Source organism: Micromesistius poutassou (genome assembly GCF_964030765.1).
Source record: "Micromesistius poutassou genome assembly, chromosome: 5".
NCBI lineage: Eukaryota > Metazoa > Chordata > Actinopteri > Gadiformes > Gadidae > Micromesistius > Micromesistius poutassou.
The window spans coordinates 1222579-1250438 of record NC_140275.1 but is presented as its reverse complement, the minus strand read 5'-3'; the positions used below and the strand labels follow the sequence as shown (position 1 = coordinate 1250438).

At 52.1% G+C, this 27860-nt stretch overlaps 2 protein-coding genes across 2 annotated transcripts in view; both read left to right on the top strand.

Moving 5' to 3' along the window:
* Positions 1-10161, top strand: part of LOC311343923 (tetratricopeptide repeat protein 28-like) — a gene marked incomplete at its 5' end in the record, with an annotated part of 23220 nt that extends 13059 nt beyond the window's left edge. Inside the window, 9 exons of the mRNA XM_084468885.1 lie at positions 876-1055; positions 1166-1743; positions 2313-2560; positions 3169-3293; positions 3752-3983; positions 4960-5036; positions 6682-6811; positions 7441-7548; positions 7687-10161. Coding sequence (XP_084325011.1) covers positions 876-1055; positions 1166-1743; positions 2313-2560; positions 3169-3293; positions 3752-3983; positions 4960-5036; positions 6682-6811; positions 7441-7548; positions 7687-9392 — 3384 coding nt within the window. The 3' untranslated portion in view covers positions 9393-10161. The remainder of the gene's footprint in view (positions 1-875; positions 1056-1165; positions 1744-2312; positions 2561-3168; positions 3294-3751; positions 3984-4959; positions 5037-6681; positions 6812-7440; positions 7549-7686) is intronic.
* A 580-nt stretch (positions 10162-10741) lies between these two features.
* On the top strand, positions 10742-26609 carry LOC311343569 (phosphatidylinositol transfer protein beta isoform-like). The gene is made up of 11 exons (XM_084468452.1): positions 10742-10796; positions 12950-12980; positions 13869-14014; positions 14237-14328; positions 14516-14523; positions 14640-14714; positions 14850-14933; positions 17028-17105; positions 18939-19049; positions 19366-19488; positions 23326-26609. The coding sequence occupies exons 1-11, from the start codon at positions 10777-10779 to the stop codon at positions 23371-23373; spliced, it is 816 nt and encodes a 271-aa protein (XP_084324578.1). The 5' UTR covers positions 10742-10776; the 3' UTR covers positions 23374-26609.
* The last annotated feature ends 1251 nt before the right edge of the window (positions 26610-27860 follow it).

Here is a 27860-nt window from a genome sequence, read left to right as displayed (position 1 = left end):
CTACTACTACTACTACTACTACTACTACTACTACTACTACCACTACTACTACTACTACTACTACTACTACTACTACTACCACTACTACTACTACTACTACTACTACTACTACTACTACTACTACTACTACTACTGCTACTACTGCTACTACTACTACTGCTACTACTACTACTGCTACTGCTACTACTACTACCACTACTACTACCACTACTACTACTACTACTACTGCTACTACTACTACTACTGCTGCTACTACTACTACTACTACTACTACTACTACTACTACTACTGCTACTGCTACTACTACTACTACTGCTACTACTACCACTACTACTACCACTACTACTACTACTGCTACTACTACTACTACTACTACTACTACTACTACTACTACTACTGCTACTACTACCACTACTACTACCACTACTACTACTGCTACTACTACTACTACTACTACTACTACTACTACTACTACTACTGCTACTACTGCTACTACTACTACTACTACTGCTACTACTACTACCACTACTACTACTACTACTACTACTACTACCACTACTACTACTACTACTACTACTACTACTACCACTACTACTACTACTACTACTACTACTACTACTACTACTACTGCTACTACTACTACTACTACTACTACTACTGCTACTACTACTACTACTACTACTGCTACTACTACTACTACTACTACCACTACTACTACTACTACTGCTACTACTACTACTACTACTACTACTACTACCACTACTACTACTACTACTGCTACTACTACTACTACTACTACTACTACTATACTACTACTACTACTACTACTACTACTACTACTGCTACACGCTGACCCGCGTTGCCTCCCTCCGCAGGGTCTGATGCACTCCAGCGGGCCGGTGGGCCGCCACAGGCAGCTGGTGATGGTGCTGGAGGGCGAGCTGTACCTCATCCCCTTCGCCTTGCTCAAGGGCAGCTCGTCCAACGAGTACCTGTACGAGCGCTTCAGCCTCATCGCCGTGCCCTCCATCCACGGCCTCGGAGCCAGCTCCAAGGTCTCCCCTTCCGGTCTCCTCTTAAGGGTGTCGTTGATTTTTTCCGCCATGGTTGAGTTATGCAGAACCTGTTTGTATTGACTCCTCCCCCTCCCCCCCCCCACCAACAGACTCACCCCCGCCGGGCCGGCCCCGCCCCTTGCGGCGGCGTCTCCATGGCGGCGGTGGTGGGTAACCCGCGGCTGCCCTCGCCCGTGATGGACCGCTGGCTGTGGGGCCCCATGCCGTCGGCGGAGGAGGAGGCGCTGATGGTGGCCGAGCTGCTGGGCTGCCAGCCGCTGGCCGGCGCCGTGGCGACCAAGGAGAGGGTGATGAGCGCCCTGGGCCAGGCCGAGTGCGCCCACTTCGCCACCCACATCTCCTGGAAGCTGGCCGCCCTGGTGCTCACCCCCAACCCCGAGAGCGGGCCCCCGGGGCCGGGCGGTGTGGGCGTGGGGACGCCCGGGGGGAGGGGCGGCGGCGGCGGAGGCGGCGGCGGCGGCGGCGGCGGCGGTGGGAGGCGGGGCAGCAGCGGCCGGGGGAGGAAGGGGTCGTTGGGCAGCAGCTACACCATCCCGGAGTCGCTGCACATGCAGGACGACGGCAGCGACGTGGAGAGCATCTGCGACAGCCCGCCGCTGCAGGAGTTCCTGCTGACCGCCGCCGACATCCTGGACCTGAGGCTGCCCGTCAAGCTGGTGGTGCTGGGGTGAGCGGGATGGGGGGACGGACGGACGGACGCACGGGGGGGCGGGGGGGGGTGGGGGTGGTATCTGGAACGATGGGGGAGGTGTTGGATCAGGCGTACTCACCTGAAATCATTGCTTTGATCTATCTATCTCACTTTTCTAATATTTTCTTTTTTTTTTGTGTGTGTGTTTGTGTGCTTGTGTATGTATGTGTGTGTGTGTGGGTGCGTATGTGCCTGCATGTGTGTATATGTGCCTGTGTGCGTGTGTGTGTGTGTGTGTGTGGGTGCGTATGTGCCTGCATGCGTGTGTATGTGCCTGTGTGCATGTGTGTGTGTGTGTGTGTGCACGCGCGTGTGTGCGTGTGTGTTTGTGCCTGTGCGTGTGTGTATGTGTCTGTATGTGTGTGTGTGCATATGCGTGTGCGTACGTGCCTGCAATGTGTGCATATGCGTGTGTGTGTGTGTGTGTGTGTATGTGCCTGCATGCCTGTGTGCGTGTGTGTGTGTGTGGTTGGGCTTTGTGCCTGTGTGTGTGTGTGTGTGATTGGGCTTTGTGCCTGTGTGTGTGTGTGTGTGTGTGTGTCCAGGTCGTACCAGGAGTCCAGCAGCAAGGTGACGGCGGACGGCGTGGTGGGGCTGACGCGGGCCTTCCTGGCGGCGGGGGCGCAGTGCGTCCTGGTGTCCCTGTGGCCCGTGCCCACCGCCGCCTCCAAGGTCTTCGTGCACGCCTTCTACAGCGCGCTGCTCAACGGCACCAAGGCCAGCGCCGCACTGGCCGAGGCCATGAAGACCGTCCAGAACAGCAAGCAGTACTCTCACCCGTCCAACTGGGCAGGTAGGAGCCCCCCGCCCTCTCCCGCCACGCACAGCCTGGACGTCCAGACCCAGAGTCTAGAACGCTCAGTGGCGGAGCCAGACTTTTTTTTAAGGGGTGGAACGAGGATGTCCGAGGCTTTATAGGGGGGTCCATATTGAATTGTCGACGCGGGGGGGGGGGGCGAACGCGATTGTCGACGGGGGTGGGGGGAGGGGGGGGGGGGGGGGGGGGCGATCGCGCTTTCATCGGAACATACAGTGAACTGACTAGGGGTGGCACCTGGGGTGTCAGCCGCTGAGAACGCTGTAGGGTCTGGTGGCAACGAGTGGTGAAAACGGCCCGACTCGAGGGGGCGGCACCAAGCGTGCATTTTGATAATATCACTGCACGCAATTGGATAACACTACGACCAATCAGAAGGATACAAGGGGGGTGACGTATCCAGACCAGCGGAGCTAACCAATAAGATAAGACTCTCGCCGTAGCCGGTCGGAAAAACAGCAACGCTTTTGGCCCCCGCCTATATCAGATACACCGATGTGATTGGTTAATGTTCTGGGGGCCAGGGGAATCAGGGAGTGATTGGCCGGTCCTCCATTGTTCTCGTGTGTGTGTGTGTTCCTCAGGCTACATGCTGATCGGGAACGACGTGAAGCTGAACAGCCCCTCGTCTCTGATTGGTCAGGCTCTGGCCGACATCCTGCAGTATCCACAACAGGCGCGGGACGCCCTGCGAGTCCTGCTGCACCTGGTGAGAGGACACACACACACACACACACACACACACACACACACACACACACACACACACACAGGTAGAAAGAGAGTGGACTCACACACACACACACAGACACACACACACAAATGCAGATATACACTGGAAAATTCCAAAAGATCAGGTTGAGAAGAGCATATTTATTTTTCTTTGTCCCACACACTGTTCGTACTCTCGAGGTCGTGGTCGTAAATAAACAGATGTGATCTGACAAGCAACACCAAGAGAGGACTTTTACTTTGAAACCTCGAAGGTTTGACCTGTGGTCGACAGTGTAGTCTCACACAACTCGGGTGAACGGCGTGTGTGTGCACGTGTGTGTGTGTGCGCGTGTGTGTGTGAGCGTAATAGGACTGAATCCGACCCCGAGGCTGCCTGAATCCAAGAGGAGTTAGCCTCACCAACCCTCAACACCTCAACCGCGTTCTCCTCAGGTGGAGAAGTCCCTCCAGAGGATCCAGAACGGCCAGCGCAACTCCATGTACACGTCGCAGCAGAGCGTGGAGAACAAGGTGTGCGGCGTGCCGGGCTGGCAGGCGCTGCTCACCGCCGTGGGCTTCAGGCTGGACTCGGCCGGACCGGGGATCCCCGCCGCCGTCTTCTTCCCCACCGCCGACCCCGGGGACCGGCTCCAGCAGTGCAGCACCACCCTGCAGTCCCTGCTGGGTACGGAGTGTCCCTGCAGTCTCTCTTAACGCACAGAAGCTAGAGCCGTTTCTCGATACCAAGTACGCGGACTACGTACTCGCGGACTTGGAAGTACGTACTTGGCAAGTCCGGACTTTCAAGCACAGACTTCCGAGAACGCGAGTACGCACTCTGCAACTGGAACAGCAGCGGACTCGATGATGCATTCTGGGATATTTAACGGTCCCGAGTCCACACGAGTCACCTCTGATGCGTCCTCGGTAGAACGGCCTCATCGAGAACGCATCGAGAACACGACAGTACTCGCGTACTCGCGTACTTGGAATTGGAACAGTGCTTGGGCTACCACTGATGACGTTTATCGAGAACGCAAGTACACGAGTACACACGAGAACACGAATTGAGAAACGGCTTAACTCACTAGCCACCGGCTGTACCGATGCCCACACCGACACCCAGATAGTTCCAGAACAATCCAGAACACGTGTAGACTGGGGTAGCCCCCTGCCCGTTCTGCCGGCGGTTTGAGTTCGCCCTGCAGAAGGGGTCTGGAGAAGAGCGATACATTTCCTGGTTCTGGTTTTGATACGTTTTTGCAGGAGTCAATCACCAAGCTGGCTTTTCCCCCTGGCGCGCTATTGGCTGGTTTAACACAATGACGACAGGGAAGCGACGGCAGGCAGCCAATTGTGCACAGAGTCAATTTAACTCAACGCCCGTTGATCACGTCTCTTGTGCTGAGAGAAAATGACAGCAGTTTGCGTGTCATGATGGGTGGACATTGTTTCTAACTGGCGCTACAGAAATCAGTTTGTAACAAAACTAGATGAAAAGCCACCTGTTTCCTTTAGTGCTCCTTGATTGGGAGTGTGATGACTCATGGCCCATGTGAGTGTGTGTGCGTGTGTGTGTGTGTGTGTGTATGTGTGTGTGCATGTGTGTGTGTGTGAGTGTGTGGTTAACAATGGTTTCTCTTTGATCCCCCGTCCCTCAGGTCTGCCCCCCCCTGCTCTCCAGGCTTTGTGCAAACTCATCACCGCGTCAGAGGCCGGCGAACAGCTCATCAACCGGGTAAGTTTCGCCGCTATAATAATAATACATCCGCACCACCGGCTTATTAAAATTAACACGCTTCACTTCGGTCTTTTGACTGCGTTGACATTTTGCGATAATGGCTAATGAAAGCCATCTTTGCCGCGCTTTTGCTTTTTTTTCCTCTGCTTTTTCGCTGAAATGTTGACGAGCCTTTGTAGCGAAAAGGTTCAAAGAGGAACAAAGCGTTGGCAGAATATCACGGCCCAGCCCCGATGCGTCAGTACGACTTAACCACCATGACCCACTGGCAGCTAACAGCGCCTTTAAAAGTGTTAATTGTCGAAATGAATCCCAACTGGTTCCCCCCCCCCCTCTTAGAGAGGGGGGGGGGGGGGCAAGCCTTCACCCCCTGCTCTACACCTCGTGACGGAGGATTAATCTGACGCTGTTGTGATTTCCTCTGTTCTCTCGTGTAACTTGCGGTCATCACATGCTAAGATTTACCGCGGATACTGACGAGCAGGCTTTTGATGCTGTCGACGGCTCGCACAAAAAAAACGAACATGCTTTGATTATGCATCGCTGCGTCACAGGAGAGTGGTGCCGTGATCCAGTTTGTGAATTAAGACAATGTGGTCAAACGTAAGGGGAGCGATAGTATAAGACAATCCTTTGTTGCTGTTTACCTTTCTCTGTTGCACCCTTTGACCCGAAACTCCTGCATGCTATTAAAACGAATGTTGTGTTTCTATATTCTCTCTTCCCCCTGCCTGCCCCTAACCCACGATTTAAAGGCTGTTAAAAATATGGTGGGAATGGTAAGTCTGTCTTCACCTTCCTACACTTCCATCTCCCGTCCATCTCCTCCCCGCCTACGCCAACCATTTTGCCTAACCTTTAGTTCACTCGCATCGTCTCTTAACAAACTGCCATGCAGTAGCTCATCACGCACGGATGTCAACGTGTGTAGTTTGCTATGTGTCGTGTTGCTGTGCAGATCTCTGCGTGTTTCTTCACTTGCTTCTTGTTCTTAGAGGTCTTTAGGATTAAGGGGGCTTTGACGTAAGATTCCCAAGCCTGGTGAATTCCAGGTCAGAGGCACGTAGCCGTGGTCATGGGGAAGGGGTAAATGTAAAGACTGATGTAAAGAAAGGAAAAAAGGAACATAATCCGGCAGAGGGGCGGAGACAAAGCCCCCGTTTCCCCTTACTAAAGGGGTTACATCAAGTTCCACAAAGGTGTCTCTGTTCCAAGGCATGTAATCCCGCAACAAAACAGGCACAACAGTGTGCGCCCAGGGCACGTGTACATACACCAGCAGAGCAGGGAGCAGGGATTTGTCACAAAGCCTCGTTGCTTTTACACATTGCTCCCATTGTGGTCATCATAAGGAACCATTGAGTCAACGCAACAACCAAAAGGCCAAACGTCCGCTTCCTATCTAAATGTACCTTTGTTTCTCCAACACGACGGGGGGGCTTGGGTTTGTCCGTGCGTTTGATCGCCCTTTTGTACGTCTATATTAAAGCCAACACAATAGCAAAGGCCATTAAACACACGTCAGTTTAACAGATAAACTATCCATTGTTTAGTCCCTCATATTCATCAGTATTTTATGTATTTATTTGATTCAGTTACTTACCCATCACTCTGCTCTCCCTCCCCTTCCCCGCGTTCCCAGCTCCACCAGGTGCTAGTCCAGCTCCAGACCGGGGAGAAGGAACAGGACTTCTCCTTGCTTCCCATCCAGGTGTCCATCAGCGTCCAGCTCTGGAGGCTGCCCGGCTGCCACGAGTTCCTCGCCGCCCTGGGTCAGTCCGTCACCTCGGCTGACCGGTCACATTCAGAGCCAACCCAAACCATTCTGCCAAACACTGTCAGTGTCTTCACTGTCACCAAAAAAACGAGTGTTTTTCAGTGTCAACAGTGACACCTTTAGTACCCGCACACACACTCACAGACACATGCACACAGGCACGTATGCAAGCATGTTGTCGTGGTGTTGTGGCAATTTCCTCTAACAGATATTGCGTCTAGGACGCACATTGAGACAGTAGTCTCTTTTACAAATGAGCCCTGGCCAAGAAAGACAGCACCTAGCTAAAAGACACATGAAAACAGAGAGACAGATTTAGATGAGGACGGTGGGACAGCAGACCAGAGCACATTGACGACATCGTTCACTGGTGAGGTGGCCGAACCGAGCACAAAGGCCAATAAATAGACGACTCTGGGGAAAGGCAGGATGGCAAGACAATACGCGAATTTAGAAAACAAGGCCTAAGTTATAAACTGAACAACATGTTGATTTTTTTCCATCACAATGGACAACCGCACACACACACACACACACACACACACACACACACACACACATACACACCAAAACAACCCATGGGCTTCCTAAAGGTCGTGTTCTTTGTTATTTTCCGACCTGCAGGCTTCGACCTGTGTGAGGTAGGCCAGGAGGAGGTGGTGCTGAAAACAGGCAAGCTAGCCAATCGCCGCACCTTGCACTTTGCCCTCCAGTCTCTGCTCGCACTCTTTGGTAAGATTTTGTCTTTTTTTTAATACAAATAAATACAAATAAATATTAAAGCCAAAAATACCAATACCAAAAAATTGGCATTGGGCTTTTGTTCTTTTGTGGATCACTGACCTACTGTTGTTTTCTTTTCGTTCTAAGACTCGACAGAACTGCCCAAGCGCCTGAGCCTGGACAGCTCCTCGTCCCTGGAGTCCCTGGCGTCCGCCCAGTCCGTGTCCAACCCCCTGCCCATGGGCTACCCCAGCCTGCCCTTCTCCCCGCCGTGCCTGGACAACCTGGCCTCCGACGCCATCTCCGTCTACAGCCTCAGCTCCGTGGCCTCCACCATGAGCTTCGCCTCCAAGTCGGACTGCGACTTCCTCAGCCACCGGCAGCGCGGCGGCGGCGGCGGCGGCGGCGCCACGGCGCACTACGCCGTCCACAAACACCCCCACGTGCCCCGCAGCCGCTCCTCGCCGCACGGGGCCGCCACCGCCGTGGGGGGCCCCGGGCGCGGCGAGGAGGAGGAGTACGAGGGCTTCTCCATCATCAGCAGCGAGCCGCTGGGGAGCCACTGCGACTCGCTGCCCCTGCCCCCGGGACACGGCCAGCGCCACCACCACCGCGGCGGCCGGGGGGTGGCGTGCGGCCCGGGCCCCGCGGCCGGCCGGGGCTACGCCGTGACCATGTCCTCCAGGGGCAGCGTCAGCACGCCCACCTCCCCCGTGAAGACCTGCCTGGTGCCCGGCCCCAACTCGCCCTTCCAGAAGGTGGTGGGCAAGGTGAGCAGCTCGGACACGGGCGAGTCGGACCAGTCCAGCACGGAGACGGACAGCACGGTCAAGTCCCAGGAGGAGAAGACCACCGTCCCCCTGGACCCCCAGGAGCTGGCGCAGAAGATCCTGGAGGAGACCCAGAGCCACCTGCGGGCGGTGGGCAGCCTGCAGCGCGCCGGGGCGGAGGCGGGCGCGGCGGCGGCGGCGGCGGCGGGGAACGCCTCGGCGCGGAGCGCCGGCGCCTTCCGCTCGTCGGAGAGCAGCGCGTTCAGCCGGCCCAGCAGCGGCGCCAGCGGCCGGGCGCAGTCGTCCCCGCGGCCCAAGCCGCCGTCCCGCTCCTCCTCGCTGCAGAAGATCAGCTCGGGGTACAACAGCCCCGCCGCCTCCGAGTCCTCGCAGCGGGACGGCAGCCACCCCTCGCCCTCGCTGGACAGCCACGCCGCCTTCAAGCTCAAGTACCCCAGCTCGCCGTACAGCGGCCACATCTCCCGCTCGCCCAGCAACGTGTCGCCCAGCTCGGGCCACCAGTCCCCGGGCGGCAGCGCCCCCTCCCCCGCCCTGTCCTACTCCTCCACCGGCTCCGCCTGCTCCACCTCGGCCGACGGCGCCCCCGACCTGGACCGGCTGCGGCGGGGGGTGATCGACGAGAAGGTCCAAGCCATCCACAACCTCAAGACCTTCTGGGCCAACGCGGCGGCGGCGGCGGCGGCGCAGCAGCAGCAGCAGCACCATCACCATCAGCAGCACCACCACCACCACCACCACCACCACCACCTGGGGCCCGTGAAGGGCGTGCACGGGGCCCCGGGGGTGCTGGGCTCCACCAACAGGGACGTGTTGAGCCTGCTCAACCTGTCGCCTCGCCGCTGCTCGCCCAGCGACGGCCAGGACAGCCTGGAGCTGCGGGAGCTGGGGCTGCAGTCGCTGGACAGGGCCGGCAGGAACTCGTCCAACGGACACAGGAAGGTGTCGCCCTCGCCCACCATCTCCACCAGCAGCAGTCCTGGTGCGCGCTCCATCCGGCTCCCCTCGGGCAACGGGTACAAGTTCCTGTCCCCGGGCCGATTCTTCCCTTCCTCTAAATGCTGAGACACTTTAAATGGCCCTATACTTTTACAAGGTATCTACCACGACGTGGAGGAGGAGGAGAAGGAGGAGGGAGAAGGAATTTCAAGGTTCCACTGTCGGTCTACCAAACTCCAAGGTCCACAGTTTAAAAAAAAAAAAAGCATTTGATTGGTTCGGTCAATGAGTGTGTTCCCCCAGAGGCACATGTATGCTTTGGAATGTGTCTTGTCATTGTGCCCATAACACTGTAAATGGCAATGAGAAATACTCAACGACCTGATACTGTGTTTGTGTGTAACTGTGTGTCAGGTAGATGTAAATGCCAATCCTCCAAAAACCTTGCTGTCTGCGTGGGCCAAGATGCAAACAGCTCTTAACTGTTTTACTTCATTCTGTTTTGGTTTTGTTTTGAACTATTATGGTTATGGTTATTGTTTGTTATTGTTATTAATATTATAATTATTATGTTTTGTAAATTAATTCCAGTGTTTCACAATCAGTATTACACGTTTTATATTATTAAAAAAGTGAAGAAATCTGTACCATGTAAAGATGAAAGAGTGAAAAAAAGATTTAATATTTTTTATTGAAATCAAAAAGGCATTTTGCCTGATTTCTTTGTGAATTGAGTGTCTGCTCCGGGGCATGCATTCTCTTGCTATTCAATGTTAATTACCATGTATGACTTTTTAGCCCATGATTTTTTTTAGATTGAACATGGAATTTCCATGACAACCATCTGTCATTTATCAGTAAATGGTTTAAATAAAAAAGAAATCATGTTTGCTTTCTTGTAGTCTTGGCCTCATATGATTCAATCAATGAATCCGGGACGTACACTGCACTAGATGGGATCAAAAAGACGCACCGACCACCACCTCAACGCATCTTCCTAGAATCCTCTAGTCAACAAATAACTAACATGAGCTTAGAATGAACTCACAAACGACAAAAACAAAAAAACAGTTGATCGTATTCTGGTTCTGTCGAACATTGCATTCCATAACACACACTATGCATAATCACACATTTGCGTCATAATCGACGTTGCAAATCCTAAGTGAGCAGTGCGTAACCATTCCGGTACCATTCCGGTGGGCACCGGGGGCGGCAGCGCGGGTGACGTCAGGTTCCAGGCGTCACCGCGCAACACAACGGAAGGTCTCTCCGTTACCTCGGCCTCGGCCAATCACAGCGCAGAGGGCCCGGCGCCGGGGTTGCCAGATCGGGACCGATTTCCTGACCGGCTTTGCAGCGCGCTGCAGCACAACAGTCAGTGTTGCCAGATTGGGCTGGTGAAATCTGGCCCAATCTGGCAACGCCGGCCAGCGCGCATGATCCGTTCATAAGGGCGCATGACGTCAGCGGGAGTACACAGAAGAGACCTGAAGCGAAAAAAGCTGCCATGGTTCTCATCAAGGAATAGTAAGTGCAATTTAATACATCCACAGTGTTGTTTCACGTCGGATCTAAAGCATCAATCAGCCGAGTGGCGGACGGCGTGTCATCTTCCGTCACTCTGTCGATGTTTATCCGTTCGATTTAAACTTTATCCGAGGCTGTATCTGTGGGGATGTCACACGAGGGGGCAGACGGAGCGGGGGTAGGAGCGCTCCAGCGCCGGGTCCCGGGTCTCCCGGGGTCCCGGGGTCCGGCCTACCGGCGCTGACAGCCCCGCTGGGCCCCGGCTGACAGGTCCCCCCCCCCCCCGTTGGGTGGTGGTGGTGGTGGTGGTGGTGGTGGTGGTGGTGTCCGGGTGTCCCCGGTGATACTGACCCCCGGGAGGCGGCGTGTGTTGACGCCGCGCCGGCAGCCCGACACCCCGGGAGTGCTAACCGACGAGCTAAGCTAAGCTAACGGTGCGGCTAACGGGAGCCGCTGGGAGCGAATGGGAGTCGTTGATTTAAGAAGTTGTTGTTGTTGTTTTTTATTATTGATTTGTGCGTGGGGGTTTTCGTCGGGTTCACCTGCTTTTGTTATTCTGGGGTTTAGCTACATCTTTATTGTTGTGTTATTTTTTTTTTAAGTCTGGTGGTCGTTTGGGTTTGGTAGCTAGGTGGCTAACCTTAGCACAGGACCTAACTTTAGCTAGCTCACCGGATTGGTTCATTAAAAACAAGTCGATGGTTTTGTAGTATAATATAATAATAATAGTGAGACGACACCCACGAGTTAGTGTGGAGCACAGAGTCCGCGGTCCATCCCCCCCCGGGGAGGTGAAGTTATTACTCCGTGTCTCCAGAAACAAGACTCATCTCACTCCATTGCTAACTAAGTGCATTGCTGTCTCATACTACGAAGATGGCTTTCTTTATTGTTTTCATCTTTTAATCTTCGGGTTTTTTTTCCCCCAGACCTGAGTCTTCTACTGCTCAGTTGGGAGCTGTTATGCGTGTGTATTTAAAGTGGCTTTCTATTAGCAGGTGACCGACCGCCACACGTCAGGGTGTGTTTTGAACTGGAGCTGTCATTACGAGAGGGTTTGGATCAATTAAAACCAATCGATACAACCTCCTCTGTTTGTTTCGTGGTGTGGCCTCATGTTGTGAGGCTTGTAAAAGCCTTTAATGTATACCAAATGGCAAGAACAACTCATTTAGCCAAAATGTGGAGTTCTGTTAAGCAACTTTTTAAAAAAATATATTGGTTATTATGTAATACGCCAATTCCAATATGCAGTTATAATACTCAGTCAGTTGTCTACTTAATGACTTGCTCTTGACTGTGAAATGCTATGACGAGGCAGACAGGCATCATGCCATGCAATTGCCTAATCATCATAATGGGGTTCATGATTTGATGTCACAATATCAGTACGCTGCTGACAATAGCAGGACTAATTTGTTGACTGTGAAGAATGCAATTATTTGTAAAATAGAAAAGCTCAGTAGACTGTAGCATATGTGACCACAGTCCACCCTCAAACTCAGGGGAATAATGTGTATTTGTTCATCGTTCCAGCTGTGTTGTGGGTGTGTACTCCTTTCAATGAAAGCCTCTTTGGCCAGGATAGCTGGTGTCATTTTCCTGTTCCTGTTTTAGGATTTGTTCCAGGAATTTGTGTTGATGCTTTATGTGGCCTGAAACCTCCTATCAGAATGTGACCAACGTTTATTTACTTAATCAAACGTATTTCCCCTCTAATACCCCACTCTGGTTAGTTATTGAGTCTGGATGTGGAAACATTTTAACATAGGTCTGCCAACCATTTGTATCCTCCTGGCTCTTCTCATGGCGCTCCTCAAACACCACCAAACACGCCCTGCTCGTTCTCAGGCCTGGGTTTAGCCCTGGAGTGCGGTGACTATGATGGAGCCGTATTCAGCTGAAATCAGCACTGTCTAAACGGCTTCTGGGTAGTAATTCTTTCCTCAGGAAGTGTGACCACAGCAGGCCTCTTTGGTGACAAGCTGTGTGCAGAAGAGCTGTCATGCGTTGATGTATAGCACATATTCAAGTTCTAAGAGTTCAGCCTGACAGAAGCTTGTGGTTGTTTGGAAAAGGTGTTTGTTTAACTGTGATTTGTGCAACTATGTACGTTTTCTAATGTTCACTTCTTCCTTGTGTTTTCCCTCCAGCCGCGTGGTTTTACCTTGTAGTGTTGAAGAGGTGAGTACTTACGTTTGTCTTAATATTTGTCCTAGGCTTTATCTCGGAAACCCGCAATGTTAGTGAGTTGATCTTTCCTTATCCCTCCTGTCGCTGATACTAGTAAGGACTTTGTTAACAAGCAGCTTATAATAGGCTGCTGGTTCAAAGTATTAACATAAGCCTTCAGAATGAGATTGAGCGCTACGGTGGATGTTTCCCTTGTTTGTGGTGAATGCTGGCTTGTCCGCTCTTGCCTTATATAGTAATGTTCCTGCAATTAGCCCCACTTATCGAAGCCCACTCGTATCATGGAAGGGAGACTCCCTCCAAAGAATCCTTCTGAACCTTTTCGCAACAGAAGTGTAGCCAAACAAAGAAATATGTTTTTGTTAGGAAACGGATATTGGCCTGCAATCTGTTTACTTGTTTGGAGGGATGCAAATATTGCCTGTAAACTCAGGGTGTGGTTTGCCTGGCTCGCGAGCCAACAGTCAACCAGAATAGACTTTTGACCTTGCCAACTCATGTTCTCACTTATGCAAGCCTCTGAACCTAGAGTTTCACGGTACCACAACCTGATTTTATTTGCACTGATTCTGCAGATCTGATAGTTGTGTGTGTGTATATGTCTCAAGCGATGTCTGCCAAGCGATCAACACAGCAGCGCCTTTGATCAGTTCAACTGTTGAATCGAACAGAAAATCTGGGCAGCACTAAAATGCTTTTCTTATTGTGTGCATTTTCCTAATTACCATGATTCGGCTAGTGTAAACCTGAACATCTGTGAAGCATAGACCATTGAGTTCACAGAGTCCAATAACCTAACCAGGTTCCCACCGTTCTCTAGTCGATAAGGGCTGTTTGACAAAGCGCTTGTTTGCTGAGGCGCCGTGTTTCCCCTTCCAGTATCAGGTGGGCCAGCTGTTCTCGGTGGCCGAGGCCAGCAAAAATGAAACTGGCGGCGGCGAAGGCATTCAAGTGTTGAAGAACGAGCCCTACGAGAAGGACGAGGAGAAGGGACAGTACACCCACAAGGTCTACCATCTAGCAAGGTAACCTGGCCACCGTCGCCCGTAACCCCCTTCCACCGACATGACGGCCCGGAGCCACCATGGGCAGTGTAATGGCGTTAGTTGGCCACATAGTGGCACTGTTGTATCTGTGTGAAGTGCGCCCCAGCTCTACCCCACACTGAAACCATGCATGAGGCCAGTGGGCGAAGCGTGACGACGTGTCCTCTCCCTCCTGTCCCTTCCCTCCTCCCCGTCCTGCAGCAAAGTCCCCAAGTACCTGCAGATGCTTGCCCCTGAAGGCTCCCTGGTCTTTCATGAGACCGCCTGGAATGCCTATCCCTACTGCCGAACTAGTGAGTGAGATCCCTCATCCTGGCTCCGTCTGTTCTCTCCTGTACTTTACCCAGTTCCCCGGATCTCCTTGTCCTTATGCCTTGTGTTGTGTAGATCTCTTTGTGTATATTGCATGTGTTTTATATATCATAAATCTCATATCTCTCTCTTTGTCCCCCTCTTCTCTCATGTGTGGTGCTCATCCAGTTGTGACGGTGAGTATATTAACGCACGGCACATATTTACCGGTGGCAAAGGGAAATAGGGCCTGACCAGCATCGCCTTCCGTGACCAGAAATAGTGAAGGACGATGTTTTGATCTGCCTTTCAGAACGAGTACATGAAAGACGACTTCTTCATCAAGATTGAGACGTGGCACAAACCCGACACTGGATTGTTAGAAAATGTGAGTCTCCCTTCAGCGTTCCTACACATAAGAACTCTGCACACGTTGAGAGGTCTGACCGGGGCTTAGAGGCTTCAACCTGGGAGACTCTTCTCCTAATAAGGTTTGTTTGTTTGTTTGTTTGTTGTGTTGCAGGTGCACAAACTGGACGAGGCCACGTGGAAGACCGTCGACGTGGTGCCCATTGACATCGCAGACAACAGTCAAGTGGATTCCAGTGTAGGTTGAACCTCTGATACCCAAATGTGATCTCTCTCCGGCACCCCCTTGTGGACGTGCCTGTTCATTGCACGCCTAACCAAACCTAATTGAATCTGCACTGTTGACTTGACAAATTCATTATTTTAGTTGTGTGTGGTGGGTTAGTAGTGCATTTCATACTGTACAAGGAAACAGTTCATAGAGCTTCAGGGGGAAATGGCCCCATCCACTCTCCCTACAGCAGATCTACGGGGAAATAAATGTTGCACAAATGTTGAACGCTTGTTATCAAAATGAATGAAAATGTAATGTAGACTCCTGACGGAGGCATTAATTAACAATGCGCTTCTCCAAAGCAACAGCGACTTGTTTTATGATGCATGTCATTTATCAGTCAACATAGCGCGAGGCTTCTTTTCTCAAGGATGCCTGCAGGTAAAATGGAGACATTGTGGCTGAATGCCATCTTTCGGTTGAGCGTCAAACCCCCTTAACCACTAGATTTCCTTCCTCGCAGTGTAATTAATTTCTCAGTAAACATGTTCCGTTTACTTTGGTATTTATTAAGCATGAAGTAAGCAATCCGCTAGCTTGAAATGAATATTCGATTTTCTCCCGCAGAGTAGAGCTTTCTCTGCGATGAGCTGTAGCCGGTACCCGTGGCTAAAGTGTTCATGGGACAAATCAACAATCTCTCAAAGCCTACACATCGGCCTACCGGTCGGTCAACTCTTTACCCAGTGTACCTCTTAATTGACCTCTCCCTGAATAAAACATGCACAGACTCATGTTTATCCTCCTTACGCCCATGTTAAAAATGTTACACTCTCTTGCCGGTGCCTGACTAGGCATTGCCTCATTGCCGTTTGCATGTGGGTAAGCACACTCTCTGTGTGTGTGTGTGTGTGTGTGTGTGTGTGTGTGTGTGTGTGTGTGTGTGTGTGTGTGTGTGTGCGCGTGCGCGCGTGTGCGTGCGCGCGCGCGCGCGGTTATTTGCGTGAGCGGCGAACGGTGATGTGCGTGTGCTTGCAGATATTCGCCTGAGCAACAGTGTGTGTGTGTGTGTGTTTAACGATGCAGACGTGCCTGCCTTGCTGGTGCATTGTGTTGTGTCTGAGGGCCCTATCAGCACCCAGCCTGAGGCATGGCCGCGGGGCCCGGGGGCGCACCGCCAGCATAGATGAGTTTGTTAGTGTAATTAAGGCTCACAGCGCGCGCCATACGCCGGAACTAGACAAACACACTCATCTCTCCCCCTTCTGGCTGCTCTCCCACGCCCGCCCCCCCCCCCCTCTCCCACCGTGTCTTCGTAGTGCGGGAGTTCTCTTCGGCTAGCGCGGCACGCACATCGATTCACAGACCTCATTAGTGCAGCGGGTGTATTGTTATAGTGATGGAGCTCTCAACATCAGAGCATCCAAATTACATTTTGTGTGTGTGTGTGGCTGGGTAGCTAGCCTCTTCCACTCACTTGGCTCCTGCGTGTCGACCCTGAAAAGTAGTTTTCGCCTGCGGGCGGGTCATGATTTATTAAAAGTCGCTGGGCCCTCGGAGCCGAGGCTAATTTCAGAACCATTTTATTTATTTTTTTGTTTTTTGGTGTTGTTGTGTTTTTTTTACTTTCATTTTTACCCGTCAGTCGTGTGAAGTCTTCTCTGTGAGCACTGTCAAAAGAAACTCTGACTCAAACAAAGAAAGTTTAAGGTTGCGCACGCACGTCTGAATGTGTGCATGCAGTCCTGCACACGGTTCATGTTTGTGTAGGTCATAGTTGTGGGAATCCGTGTTTTGACATATTTGACTTTTTTTAAAACATGCTTAAACACTGTTGATGTACCAGGGTTGCGTTTTAGCCCTCGCTGTGGAAAAACAAACGATGTTGTTTGGCTATATTGCACGATAGGACTAGGAGTACCACTGCCGTCTCCTACTGCCTCCCCCTCTCGCTCTCCAGAGCCGCTGTGTCAGAGCCTGGGCCCTCCGGGGGGGTCCCAGATGCCTCCGGTCCACGCCCGGTGGCTTTGACTCACACACGCCGTGGCCGGAGGGCGCGGTTCTCGTTGGCTGTGTCCATGTCTATGGTTCTGAATGGTTCTCTCTTCCTCTGTGCAGGATTACAAGGCGGACGAGGATCCCGCTATGTTCCAGTCCGTCAAGACGGCCAGAGGACCCCTCGGACCCGACTGGCAGGTGTGTGTGTGTGTGTGTGTGTGTGTGTGTGTGTGTGTGTGTGTGTGTGTGTGTGTGTGTGTGTGTGTGTGTGTGTGTGTGTGTGTGTGTGTGTGTGTGTGTGTGTGTGTGTGTGTGTGTGTGCGTTTGTAACTGGCAGTGTGGGGTCTGTCGGTCTGTCTGTGTGTGCTTGGAGGACATGTGGCTGTCGCTGGTTCTCAATTTTACACAGTAGCTCTTTTGACTTGAGGGCATGCAGACAAACTAAAGTGTCACGGTGGCAGGCGTGGGTATGTCTGTCCACCGTGTGTCTGCCGGTCCTGGCAGCGCGCTAACGTGCAGCGGGCCCCGTGTGACTCAGGAGAGTTTCCATGCTGTAGTGGGGCCTCTCTCCGGACTTTTATCACGGAAAACTCTCCTCCACCTCCCAACGCTCCCGTGGAACCCAGGCAGCCAAACGGCGTGTAAGAAGTCTCACTAAGAGACGCACAACTTTTTGTGTGATTTTTAATTGGATCACTTTTCCCATCCACTGCGGACAAGCACCTTTTTTTTTTTTTTTTTTTTTTTGTACTTCTTTTCTCTTTTTTATTTATTTTTTATTTATTTTTTCAAGAAGGGGAAATGAGTTCAGCGAGAACAGAGGCGCAATTTCTGCCCGCCTCCGGGAGCCGCGGAACTCTTGTCTATCTCCGCGTGCACACATGGCTGCCTATCGGTAGCCTTTGTATTTCTGAAAACTGCAGCTTTGAGTGGGGCACGGCGAAGGGGGAGAGGAGAAATGTCACCGTTTGCGTTTTGATGTGGAATCATTTTTATGTCGAGTTCTTTTTTTTTTAAATTTTTTTTTTTTTATTATGATCCAAACTTTTCTAAATCCACCACAAATGTAGAAATGTTGCTCCACCCCCACCCCCACCCCCTCCCCTCCTTCCACTTCACTCCCCTACCCCACTCCCCCCCCACCTCCTCCTCCACCCCCCTATCGCTTGACTCTGTGATCGCAGCATCAAACATTTGTGTGGTAGCGCTATGGGGGGCCGGGTGCAGGGGTGTGGGGCGGGCGGGGGGGGGGGGGGGGGGCAGAAAGAAGTGATGCCGAGCCAGAAAGAAGTGATTAATTAAACGTCTGTGTGTGTGCGTGCGTGCGTGCGTGCGCGTGTGTGCGAGACCCAAGCAGGTCCTAGGTGTTAATAATGTAACCGGCTTTGCGCGACGGCGCCGCCGCCGCCGCCGCCCGTTATCGTGGGGCGAGCGCCACTTTATCTGGCGTTTGACGGCCACAAAAGCTCGCCTGTCGGGAGCGGTGTTGCTGTCGGGGCACCGGCAGGGAAACGGTGCCTTCATCTAGAGTTTATCCACTTTGCTCTGCTCCCTACTCACACACACACACACACACACACACACACACACACACACACACACACACACACACACACACACACACACACACACACACACACACACACACACACACACACACACACACACACACACCCGCACGGTGTCCCTGTGAAGAGAGGGAGGCAGAGGGTGCGAGAGGGAGACGGGTTTAGAGAGTGCGTTGTAGATTAGCGGGGGGGGGGGGGGCTTTTTTATCTGTGCGCCGCACGTCGTCATTGATAATTATTTCAGCAGGCTGCACACCCCGAGCATTAGGAATTGATGCCGTTTCGTATTTGAACCCAGCGATTAGTACAAAATCGTTTTTTACTCTGGTGTGTTTCCACACTTCCGAAAGTTTGCCTTAACTTTTGGCGTTGGGTCGTGTGTGTGCGTGTGCGTGCGTGCGTGATTTTTGGAGAAGGAGGAAGCATAACTGGGCTGTTTGTGTCGCTCTTGCTTTGCCGACAGAGTGAGCTGGACAATAAGAACGACTGCCCAAAGATGTGTGCCTACAAACTGGTCACAGTCAAGTTCAAGTGGTGGGGCATGCAGACCAAGATGGAGAACTTCATTCACAAGGTTGGCGAGCTTGAGGCTCTGATTGTGACGATAATTATCATGGGTGTTGTTAATCCTAATCTTATCTTAAATTAGTCCTTTCTTGTTAATCGGAGGCTGCGATCCAGTGAAGTCTACACTTTAGACGGCTTATTTATTATTCACCGCTGACAATTTCTCAATGACTCCAGAGACGAAGTGAATCTAAATCCTACCCAAATGCTAACTGCATGATTCTGAAGGAAGCAATTAAATCACATGATTTCTGGCATCGTCGTTGTCTGTGCAGAGCCACTCTCTCTCCAGCGTCTGTGTTTTTTTTTCTCCCCCCCTCCAGCAAGAGAAGAGGATCTTTACAAACTTCCACCGCCAGCTCTTCTGCTGGATCGACAAGTGGGTGGAGCTGACCATGGAGGACATCCGACGGATGGAGGCGGAGACGCAGAAGGAGCTGGAGGAGGTTTGTGCTCCCAGTTGAACCGCCGCCGCCGCCGCCGCCGCCTTCGCGAACCGCAAACTGCCACCGGCTCCAGGTGCACAGAGCGGCTTGTGAAGCCTCTCGCTCAGCCCTCTGGCTCGGCTTGGCTTGGCTCGGCTCGCTGACGCGGCGCCAGAGACATTAACGCAGCGGACCGTTTTTAGTTTATTTTTATTCTGGTGTCTCGTCAGGTTAATCGGTGAGGATTGGTGTAGGAAAGCAGGAGAAGCGCTATGGAGGAGGCTGAAACCGAAGCGCACTGACGTATTTGCATTCAAGCCAGAGTGTGTTCGGATGACACCGTTTAACTATTTTTAAATGACACCGTTTCACACTTTTAACCCGCTGTAGCACCACTGTCTGACTGTGCTCCTTTGACACGATAAGATTCTACAGGGTGCTTCTTGGACGTTAACGAGCTGGGTGCATGTCACGGCGTTTAAATTGTCACTCATACCTTCGCTGCAAGTGGAGGTGAAACCTTAAATCAAACTAGGGCAACTTTATGACTCGGATTTACATAACTGGAAAGTCATTCAGCATAATGCTGCAGTGCTAAAAAAACACAACACCAGAGTACATGGCTAAATGTTTCAACAATGTCTACAGGCGTATCTTTTTGACATTTGTATATTCAACATAATGCCCCATTAATATTTATTATATTATCATGGCATGCAAATAAATTAATCTTGTGTTTCTGATAAGGGAGAAGTGAAAGCTAGTGGTTTTACTGCTCCTGAATGCCACGATTACTTTCGCACAGGTGGATAAGATGCGTAATGCAATGAGTTTGCAATGCATTGTTGTACAATGGCAAAAATAGGATTTAACTTTTAGTAAATATATATTTACATCTCTAATATCATTCCAAGTTACCGTTGGAAGGTATTCCTCAACCTGGCTAAAACCTAACTGTCTGTTTTCACATGAAGAGTTGAGGATTGGTCTACACGGGCTATCCAAGTGTGTGCTGGTACCGCATTGCTGTCCTCCTCCATGGAGGTGAACCTCAACGCTTTCTGTTCATTTAGACTCTTTACATTTTGTACAGCATAGGGCAGGGGTGTCAAACGTACGGCCCGCGGGCCTAATCCGGCTCGGAGTGTAATCTAATCCGGCCCACCAGATGATATCTAAGGTCTACCAGAACTGGCCCGCCGACATATGGCATTTCAGCGTTAACACGTTGACATGCGTCTTGGCGCGGTAACCCTGGCGCGTCAACTCCGGCAGCCCGTAATCCCGTACCTTACCCCCCCCCCCCCCTCCCCCCCCCCCTCCCCCGGCAACAATTCCGACCACGGACCCTGTTACAATGTAATGTCCCCAATTAATGTAAAGCAATTGGACCGCCGGCATATCGCATTTCAACGCGCGTCTTGGCACGCTAACCCTGGCGCGTCAACTCCGACAGATCGCAATCCCGCAACCCCCTCCCCCACCCCGTCGACTTGTCCAAGACTTCAATTTTGGCCCACTGTGTACAGTTTGAGTTTGACACCCCTGGCATAGGGGGTGGGTTCACTTCTCCAGAAACGACTCACCACATCTGTCAAAACGTAAGCTTCTGCAGACCCCGTTCAAAGTGTCTCCTCCTCCGTCGGGCCCGCTGGCCCTCCGGGTTTTGTCTGTTCTGATCTCTGCGTCTAGACCCGTGAGAAGGGCTCTGTGCGGGGCTACGAAGGCTGCAGAAGAGCAGCCAGACTGTAGGGTCTGCGGCTGGCTGTGTGTAAGTCTCACCCCGCCGGAGGCCTCGCTAGCCTCTGGAGCGCGTATAGGCGGTCCCCTCCTCCTCCTCCTCCTTCTGTAGCCACGTTGGGGCTTGTCTTCTGCCCCCCTGGGCCGTTTCCACCTCCACGTCTTCTCTCTACGGCGGTGTCACTGTTTGATTGGTCCACTGTGTTTGTGTGCACTTTAGGGATCGACCCATATGGATTTTTTTTTTTTTGAGGGCCGATGACCGATACGGGCTGCCGATATTTGGAGCCGACACTGCTTTTATCGGCCGATACACGATAAAAAAAAGTGCACTTTCACTTGATCGCCACAGCTCTTTCTATATTGGAGTGCAGGGAGACGAGGACTCACAAAAGATGCCTACCTGGGCATTGTACCCGTCTCTGTGAACCACAATGGTCGGTGCGTGTCAGAGCGGGGGACAATGTGTTTCTTTTGGCCCCGCTGCAGTCGTCCTGTGTCGAGGCTGTAACATGCCGGCCCCACTGTCAGCTCCTCTCCGATTTGCAGCTGTGGGATGTTTTGTCCATATAAGGAGAACAAAGACTGGGGCCAGACCGGACCCAGCTCAAACATTCCTGGTCGTCTACCACTGCGTTGTGCCTGGACCCCATCCCCACACTCTTCACAGGTTGCCCAGCCATGTGTTAGCCATCTCCCCCTCCCCCCCCGCCCCCCTCCACCCCCCACCCCCCCGAGTGAGTCAACAGGCAGGTGCCATCAAAGAAGGCTGTGATTAGGGGGGCGAAGGCTGGTGAGCCTGGCCCCTAGGCTCCAGGGGTCAGCCAGGGTCACTGTAGCAGGTAGGGTTGCTGGTTACATCTAAAGCCACCCGAACCGGGCCCCATTACGTAGGATCCGCGCAGAGCCCGCACTTAAGGTGAGCTTTGGTCTCGGTGTCTTAAAGTCTTAAAGCGGCCCGCAGCGATTGTCGGTCGGTGGCTGGGGCTGTGGAGCCTTCACCGGGTGAGTGGAAACACCCGGTTATGGAGCCAATCCACGGGCGGCCTGGAGGCGGGCTGGTGTTTTCACATTGGTGTGTGTGTGTGTGTGTGTGTGTGACTGTGTGTGTGTGTTGGGCTGGGCAGGGTCTTCAAGATGGCTCTCATTAACATACAAATGGGATTCTGCAGTAGAAAGGCAGCCCGCGCTGTGATTGAGGAACGCTGCCGGTGGGAGGCCGGGCGGAAAGGACGGAGAAGTGGCGGGATAAATCGTCCCTCCTCCGTTTCATCAGACCTGTCTGTTCCTTTGTTTAGGGCCACAGTTGAACCGACCCATTAAGGTGTTCGGCTATCAGATTGAACCGCTAATTGACTTTCTCCCAGCCATCAGCCCTGGGCCCAGGGGATTCTGAAAGCGATGCTTTTATCTATCGCAAGACAAACAAGGTCCGAGACGGGAGCAGCTTTAGTGACTTTTGGGGGAAGAGAAAAAAAATAAAAACCCACTAAAAACTGCATTTGATTTATTACACGGGAAATGAGAATCATCTTTGGACGGAGGTAGAAAATAGCAGCGTTGTACCTGTGAACACCATGTGCCAAAGCGCTCTCCTTCACAGTATTTAGCGGCCGCTCCTGCAGAACTTCACTTGTGCACGCATGCATTCTCCGGACCTGTCCCCGCTTGTTTGTCTCCGGCCCGGTTTTTCCCAAAAGTAATCCAGTGGGATTTCGGATCACGGATTGGATCCAATCTTGGAAATGGGTTTTTCAAAAGCGAAAGAGGGATTAAGATCAGATCTTGCGTTGGATCTAGATCAAACCTGCCCTCTGGGTTTTTCAAAACTTTGAACTCTGTTTGGGATCTATTTGAGCCAAAAAAAAAACTGAATTATCCTGATACCATCGGAAAAGGTGGATTTCAGTCGGTTATTCTGGAATGTGGTATCTGGATCACCAATGTCCCTTAACATAAAAGTACGATGGATCAGGTGATCCTGCGTAGCAAAACATGGGAGTTCCAAAATCCGGATCAACTTGATCCAGATTACATTTTATTTTTTATTTTTAAACCAGCAGGTAGCCTGTCTCACCTGTGTGTGTGTGTCTCTGTCTCCCCTCTCTCCCGCCACAGCTCCGCCGGCAGGGCGACGTGCGGGGGACCTGCGCGGCCACCGAGTGAACGCACCCCACGGATTTTATGAACGGACGACCATGAGGCCAACAGTGATGAAGACTGCGGAGGGGTTCCCCCCCCTCACCCAGGGGGGGCCCCTCCACCTTGACTGATTCCGGCTGCCGAGGAGGGGGTCTCCGCCGAGCAGGTCCCCGACTTGCAACCCAATCATAGACATTTCTATCCACTGGGGAATTGATTTCTAGGAAAAAAAAAAAAAGTGACACGATCTTAGCTGATAAAGGCTCCGGTTAATTTAGATCTTTCGGACGGAGGAGGGTCGCCCCGCGGCGGCGCCGTCGTCGGTGGTGGTGGTGGTGGAGGGCGAGAGCGCGGCTCCTTTCAGCGTTTTTACTCTCGCTTTGATTCCACAGCGGCAGGTGTTAGACCCACCTTTACTGTCCTGCTCAGGGGAATCACTTTCTCTGTAGTCGGTTGCACCCCATTTGTCTCTCCTCCTCCTCCTCCTCCTCCTCCTCCTCCTCCTCCTCCCTCCTCCAGTTAGTTTGTGGCCATTTTCTGTCTCCAAAACATTCCTCATAAGTCTGCTTCCTGCCATCCCATCCAGCGTGGTCCCCGCCCCCCCCCCCGTGTCAAAGCTGCTCCGTAGCGCCGTGATCCGTGTCTCCCGACGGCTCCATCCCAATCATGTCTTTTCTTGCCTTTGGCCCTTCGTTAAGAGTTCACTAATGCCTGTTAACCTATACCTACCAGTCCAAACCCCGGCTTCCCAAAGCGTTGCGTTTATTTTCACACCCGACAATCGTGTCCGTACAGGTATTCACTTTCTGTCCCGAGCAAAACCATCCCACATGACGCACACACACACACGCACACGCACGCACACACACACACGCGCATGCATAGACACAAGCACAAACACCAGTGAATTCATGCACACGCACGGCCACTTGCGCTCACCCAGGTGCGGTGGATGCCGTTGCCGTGACGTGTCCCTCCCTCCCCAAGCGCTCGCTGCTCTGGACAGATCCTTGCAGGCTTTGTTCAGCTGAAGGACGGATCCTCTGGAAAGTGCTCGCAGCGCTCTCGTTGATTGGCCCTCACGTCAAAAACAAACAAACACCCACGGAGAGTCTCCGCACGTACCCGCAGATACACATAAGACACCCTACCCAACCCCACCCCCCCAACCCACACCCCCACCCCCCCTCTCTCTTTCCTCGAGGATCTCCTTGGGGGGGGGGGGGAACTCGCATACAGAAAAACAGCCCCAGATGGTGCTACACCCAGACGCTTTTGTTTTCTTTTTTTTTTTTTTTTTTTCTTCGTTGTCACCAGCAGCAGCACCCTCTTCCTCCTCCTCCTCCTCCTCCTGCTCGGCGCTGCTCTCCCAGTGCACCCTTGAGGCCTGCCTTACTACACTGGTTCTCCGAGGGGGCCACGGAGTACAGGAGCCTGCAAGGGGGAGAAAATAAAAAAACACACCTCCTCACGGCCGTGTGTGTGTGTGTGTGTGTGTGTGTGTGTGTGTGTGTGTGTGTGTGTGTGTGTGTGTGTGTGTGTGTGTGTGTGTGTGTGTGTGTGTGTGTGTGTGTGTGTGTGTGTGTGTGTGTGTGTGTGTGTGTGTGTGTTGCTAGGTCTGTTTACAACACTGCCTCCCTCCCTCCCCCCCCTGCAGCAGTCGTCATCACCAGCAGCACAACACATTCCTGCCTCCCTCCTACCCCCCCCCTCTCCCCCTTTTGAAGCACCTCCCATAGCCCCCGCAGCATTACCTCCACGGCCCCTGCTACCTCTTCTCCTCCTCCTCCTCTCTCTCTGGTCGGGGGCCGCTACAGGCCCCCGCTAACGGTTAACACGCGTGGGTTTGGCGTTCGTCGCCGAGAGAGAGAGAGAGAGAGAGAGAGCCGTCGTATAGGAATGAAAGTTGATTGTCGTCTAGGATTTTTTTTTTGTCGTGGAGTCGCGGGGGAAGATCATCGCTGCCTTTGTGTGTCGAGTTTTTGTTTGCTAATCCGAGTTAATGTCGTCTTTTAATTGCGTGCGCGTGTGTGTGTGTGTGTGTGTGTGTGTGTGTGTGTGAGAGGGGCGGGGGGGGGGGGTGAGCGATGCCAGCCATGAACGTGAGTGCGTGGCTCTTGCCGTGTAGGGTTGTAGGTTTGAGAACTGCCGTCTACTACACCCGGGCGTTCTTTTTCAACCAGCACGCGTTCGAGCTCGCGTCTCACACGCGGGCCCTGCCGCGTCGGCGCGTCATCCCGGGCGTTGCTCTTCACAAAATCGAAAAAAAGGTTCATTTTGCTGCTGTGTTTGTTTTTTAGTTTTTTTCCCTCATCGCTTCCTCTGCGCTCCATGGCTCGGGACGCCGTGCCTCAAAGGAAAGCGACGGCTCTGGGTGGATGGTTCTGCGCTTCTTCACCTCAGTGCTGGGTGTCCACATGTAGCCTGGGGGGGGGGGGGGGGGGGGGGGGGGGGGGAGGGAGAGAGGAGGTGCTGCTGCTGTCGTACCGCATGTCTGTTTGTGTTTTGGGCAAGATGGCAATACGCTACGGAGTCGGTATGGAAGGTGGTGTCGATTTAAGCCTGTAAAGAAATGCACGGGAGACGGAACAAACGCCAGCCCCAGCAAAACCTCATCAACTGTGCGGAGATAACGTGTTTGTAGTCTGAAAGACTGACGCGGCGTCGACGTGTGAAACGAGTTCAGTCCGGAGTGTGTTCCCAAAGTCTCTTTAAGCAAAACCCCTCCAGCGCCTGCTGTCTGTGGAGTCCAAACCCGCCAGAAAACGACCGCCAAAACAATGGTTTCAGTCTGTCATTTAGGGGAGGGGGGGGGGGGGGGGTCTGCGTATGGAAAGGACAAAAAAAAAGCTAGTTTGATCATGAGTTAATCTTAAAACTTAAATTTATATCAAAAAGATATCTTGCTTTTAAAAAATATTTCTGATTTTTTTTTTTTTTTTTTTGAATATTCAGGGGACATAGTAGTGAATGTACGATATGTTGTGCCTTTTTCTTTATTTTTTTGTAGATTCTTTTGTGCCATAAAAGTCTACACATTGTATCTTAATATCAAATAAATTTCACCTCAAAACCCTCTCAAGATCACGCCTCATCTGCCACATGCATACTGTTGAGTATTGAAGTTTTCCGAAAAGGAAAAAAAAAAATAAACTGGCCTTTTAAATAATTTTTTTTTTTTTTTTTTTCCTCCAGACTAATAAATGTGCTCATGTTCTGGCCCCGCTGCCCTGGCTGTGTCCCACTTTCCTTCTGGTAAAACCACCTCTAACCGCCTTCTCTCTCTCCTTTTTGCCCTGTGGTCTTCCTGATGGATTTGAGGTAACCCTGAATGTCACTTTATATCATGCATAAGGGATAACACATTTATTAGGGATGTGGAAAATCAATTCACGTGATCAATAAAAAAAAAAAAAGCCTGCCTAAAACATCCATGTTTTCTTGGGTGCAAACGAACGGTGCAGTGCTGCAGAGCGTTGGCCGACGGTGGACTTATCAATTATGTGCCGTTTTTTTTTTTGGACATGTTAATGTAAAAAAAAAAAAACCAAGGTCGGACACCAACAGACCTGTAGAACACGAACCGTAACGTTAAACCACACAAAATATAAAATCACATAAAAAAAAATTGGAATATCTTATCGCAATGTTTACAGAATCGCAATACGATAATGATACATAACTTATCGACGGCCAAAAACCGTGGCCCTGTCGTGACGTCCCGAGCGTTCACAGAGCCGACCGGCCTGCTCCCTCAACGGCCTCCAGGGCGCCACTGGCCTCCTTTCAAATTGTGAAATAATATCATTTTATATAAAGTCGATAGTACGAAAAAGAAAAGACTGCCTACGAAAATACTATCAATGTTTTATGCAACATTTGGGGGGGAGAGAGACGGGGAGAGAGTCGTGAGGAAAAAGGAAGGTTTGTGTGTGGTTGGGGGCGGGCGGCGGGGGAAAGGGGTGGCTATGCAATATACATTAGATAAGATTAGCGGCCCTTTAAAAAAAAAAAAAAGCGACTCACAGGCCAAGTGTGTGTGTCTCCTGGCAGGGGTCAGCGGCGTTGCACAACAACAGAGCAGCCGCCACAGAGCAGGAAGAGCGGCCAGCTGCCCGCGGAGATATCCGCTGGCTTTTATTGTTTGTGGGGAAATTGTCACATGTGCCCGTGACAAGGAAACAAGTCATATCTGCCCCCAGAACAGGCAAATAATCCTGTTTCTAAAAGGGGAGACGGCCGAGTCCGCCCACACACCTCCTGTTTGGCGGACGTCTCTCCGGGCGCGTTGTACAGCCGAGGCCTCTCTGCGTCCGTCCCAAGCAGCCCGCCCGAGCGACGGCGTGTTGTCACGGCCGCGCCGTTAAAATAAAGCAGCCCACAGACGAGTGCAAGCCGGTGAATCTCCCAGGAGAAGAAGAAGAAGGGGGGGGGGAGCTCAACAAGAGAAGGAGGTTTTTTTCTTTCTTTTTTTTAACCACAGCATCACCCCCCCCCCCCGGAGCTGTCAG

Bases quoted from the DNA above. Each gene is read 5' to 3' on its own strand.
- LOC311343569 (XM_084468452.1), top strand. From the start codon at position 10,777: ATGGTTCTCATCAAGGAATA. The intron at 10,797-12,949 runs GTAAGTGCAATT...TTTTCCCTCCAG, and splicing joins ATGGTTCTCATCAAGGAATA to CCGCGTGGTTTTACCTTGTA. The intron at 14,934-17,027 runs GTAGGTTGAACC...TCCTCTGTGCAG, and splicing joins ACAGTCAAGTGGATTCCAGT to GATTACAAGGCGGACGAGGA.